The sequence below is a fragment of the Gossypium hirsutum genome, chromosome A12, assembly GCF_007990345.1.
Source record: "Gossypium hirsutum isolate 1008001.06 chromosome A12, Gossypium_hirsutum_v2.1, whole genome shotgun sequence".
NCBI lineage: Eukaryota > Viridiplantae > Streptophyta > Magnoliopsida > Malvales > Malvaceae > Gossypium > Gossypium hirsutum.
Window position 1 is genome coordinate 13,437,894 of NC_053435.1, and position 2,647 is coordinate 13,440,540.

General features: G+C 35.5%; 1 protein-coding gene across 1 annotated transcript; it reads left to right on the forward strand.

Annotated features, from left to right (window-relative positions):
• The first annotated feature begins 242 nt into the window (after positions 1-242).
• LOC107935447 (peptidyl-prolyl cis-trans isomerase E) lies at positions 243-2,154 on the forward strand. The gene is made up of 2 exons (XM_016868055.2): positions 243-857; positions 1,657-2,154. The coding sequence occupies exons 1-2, from the start codon at positions 554-556 to the stop codon at positions 1,869-1,871; spliced, it is 519 nt and encodes a 172-aa protein (XP_016723544.1). The 5' UTR covers positions 243-553; the 3' UTR covers positions 1,872-2,154.
• Positions 2,155-2,647: the final 493 nt, after the last annotated feature.

Here is a 2,647-nt window from a genome sequence, read left to right on the forward strand (position 1 = left end):
TTTAATCGCTTTAATAAAAACTTACAGTAGGCACTATCAAATGTCACTCAACTCAATCAACACATTTTGACTCAACAAAAATATTATAAATACATTTTTATATTAATATTTATATATTCTTACAATTAATTTAAATTTAAATATAATTTTATTATTTAAATTAAATTCAAGCAAAAACCAAATCTTAGACAAAAACCTCTATACAAATTCCAACCAAAGGCCAAACTTTCTGGCAATATATAGGTCTAACGAGAGACTATACTCATCTAAAAGGAACAGTCTATCATTTGAGGGAAACGGCACCGTTTTGACGGTGCTTTTAAACCTAAAAAGAGCCTTACATTTACAAATACAAACATCTGCTTTCCTCCTCAAAACTCCGCCGTCTCATTATCCTCTTGTTGTAAAACGGCCGCTGCGAAATCCGCCGCTGGTGACAACCTTTTCTCCTTCCTCTTTCTTTACCCCGATTGTTCTTTTTTATTCTTTCCCTGCGCTTTGTGGGAAAAAGAAAAAAGCAAAGCAAAAAAGAATCGAGGAAGAATTTAAGACAATGGCACAGCAAGCAGTGCAGAAGAACACGTTGTACGTGGGAGGACTAGCAGAGGAAGTGAATGAAACAATCCTCCATGCAGCTTTCATCCCCTTTGGAGACATAAAGGACGTCAAGACTCCATTAGATCAGGCCACTCAAAAGCACCGCTCCTTTGGCTTCGTTACCTTCTTGGAGAAAGAGGATGCTGCTGCTGCCATGGACAACATGGATGGGGCTGAGCTCTATGGTCGAGTCCTCACTGTCAACTACGCCCTCCCTGAGCGGATCAAGGGTGGTGAGCAGGGCTGGGCTGCTCAACCCAGTATGTCCTCTAATCCCCTTACCTTTCCTTTCTTTTATCTCCATGTATTTCTCTTTATCTGTGATTCGAAAGGTGCTTAATTCTATCGGGTAGTCAGATTCAGCTTCAAGCTCTACCTCTGGCTTTAGTTTGGTTTCGGTAAAGGGGTTACATAGAGATATGTTAAATACCCTTTAGGCAAAAACAGTTAGGATTATGTTTTGGCAACTTCTGGTCCAACTAAAGAATTTGTTGGGTTGATTTGAATGTGGATTTCTTTTGATCCCTGAATATGCAGCAATTTGAACTTGTGGGTGCGTAGAAAAAAAATGGAATAAATGGGGTTTGGGTTGACTCAAAAGAGATCAAGAGAGGCATACTGAAACGAAATAGCTTTTCATAGTAGCATTAAGTTTGTCTTTGTTTCTTCATGGGTTTATTTGAATCTACATTCCTAGCCTTAAAAGATGGGAATTTTGACACTTTCTTTTTGGTACCATGCTCGTTTCTACCCTTAAATTGGACGTCTTCCTTGTTATTGCAATAGCAATAGTGCCAATTGAACTGAGATTGTAACTTTGTATTAGTTTCTTATACTGTATTTGTGGCCTCCGGGATAACCCTTCCAAGGAATTTTTTTGACGCTCATCCTATCGAGTCTGGGGAATGTTTGGGCTATGATTAGAGATTTGTAACTGTGATGCAATATACTCAATTCTTTTCCTTTTATCGTCAATGTTTGCTTTTAGGCTTTTCATTGTAGAACATATTCTTGGTCGCTTGCTCCTGAGATTAACAACCCATTTTGTACAAACTGCAGTTTGGGCTGATGCTGACACATGGTTTGAGCGGCAGCAACAAGAAGAAGAAATGCAGCGTATTCAGGCAGAGAACCAAGCAGCAATGCGTGCTGCAGAGGAGTTGCATAGGAAGAAAATGGCAGAGGAACGACAAGGGGAGAAAGAGGATGAAACAGAGATGAAGGATGATCCAATGGCAAGGGCTGAAGCTGAAGTTTCGAAACAGAATAACTAGTTTCTTTGTTATTAAATTCAGCAATCAAATACTAAAAATACATTAAGGTTGTCTTTTATGCTAACCAACCTTTTGCCTTGTGCAATCTACAAATTCCAAGGCTGGCCTAGCTACCCAAAAAGGTTTATAACGGAAGTTGACTCGGGAATGCTTTGTGGTTAAAGTGGCTTATTACTTAGAATTTCTTCGAACTAATTGCATCTTGTACTCTGTTAATACGACTATGGATTTCAAAGGTGTGCTGTAATTGCATCAAATACAGTTCCAAGTCATTTCTTTATTATTCCTAATGCTTTCAGAGTACAAAAATCCAGGAGAGTGGAGAATCAAAACTCTCTTTTTCATTTCGTGATTTCACCCCTAAATTGTCTTTTGAGATAGTTGTAATTAAATTATCTGACTAGTACCTATACTGTAGGTTTACCAGCAAATTAGTGAGTATTTTAGTTCCATGTACATTTAATTAGAAAAAAAAGAAAGAAAGAAAGTTCTAAATGAAGATAATATTGATAATGTCTCTGGATTTTATTTGTATCAATGTTTTTAAAATTTTAAAAATGAATTTACTTGTTTTGATAAATGTATTAAAGAAATTTAAAATTTGTTAGTAATTTCAAGATTAGCCTAGTTTCTGTTTTTTATTTTCAAATTTTATGGAAGAGTTGATTTTTCAATTTTTTTATAATTTTATTTAATTTAATACAAATTGTTTTACTATAAGATAAAAATTTAAATTTCTTATTTAATTTTAATATATTTTTTTAAGATTTTATTTT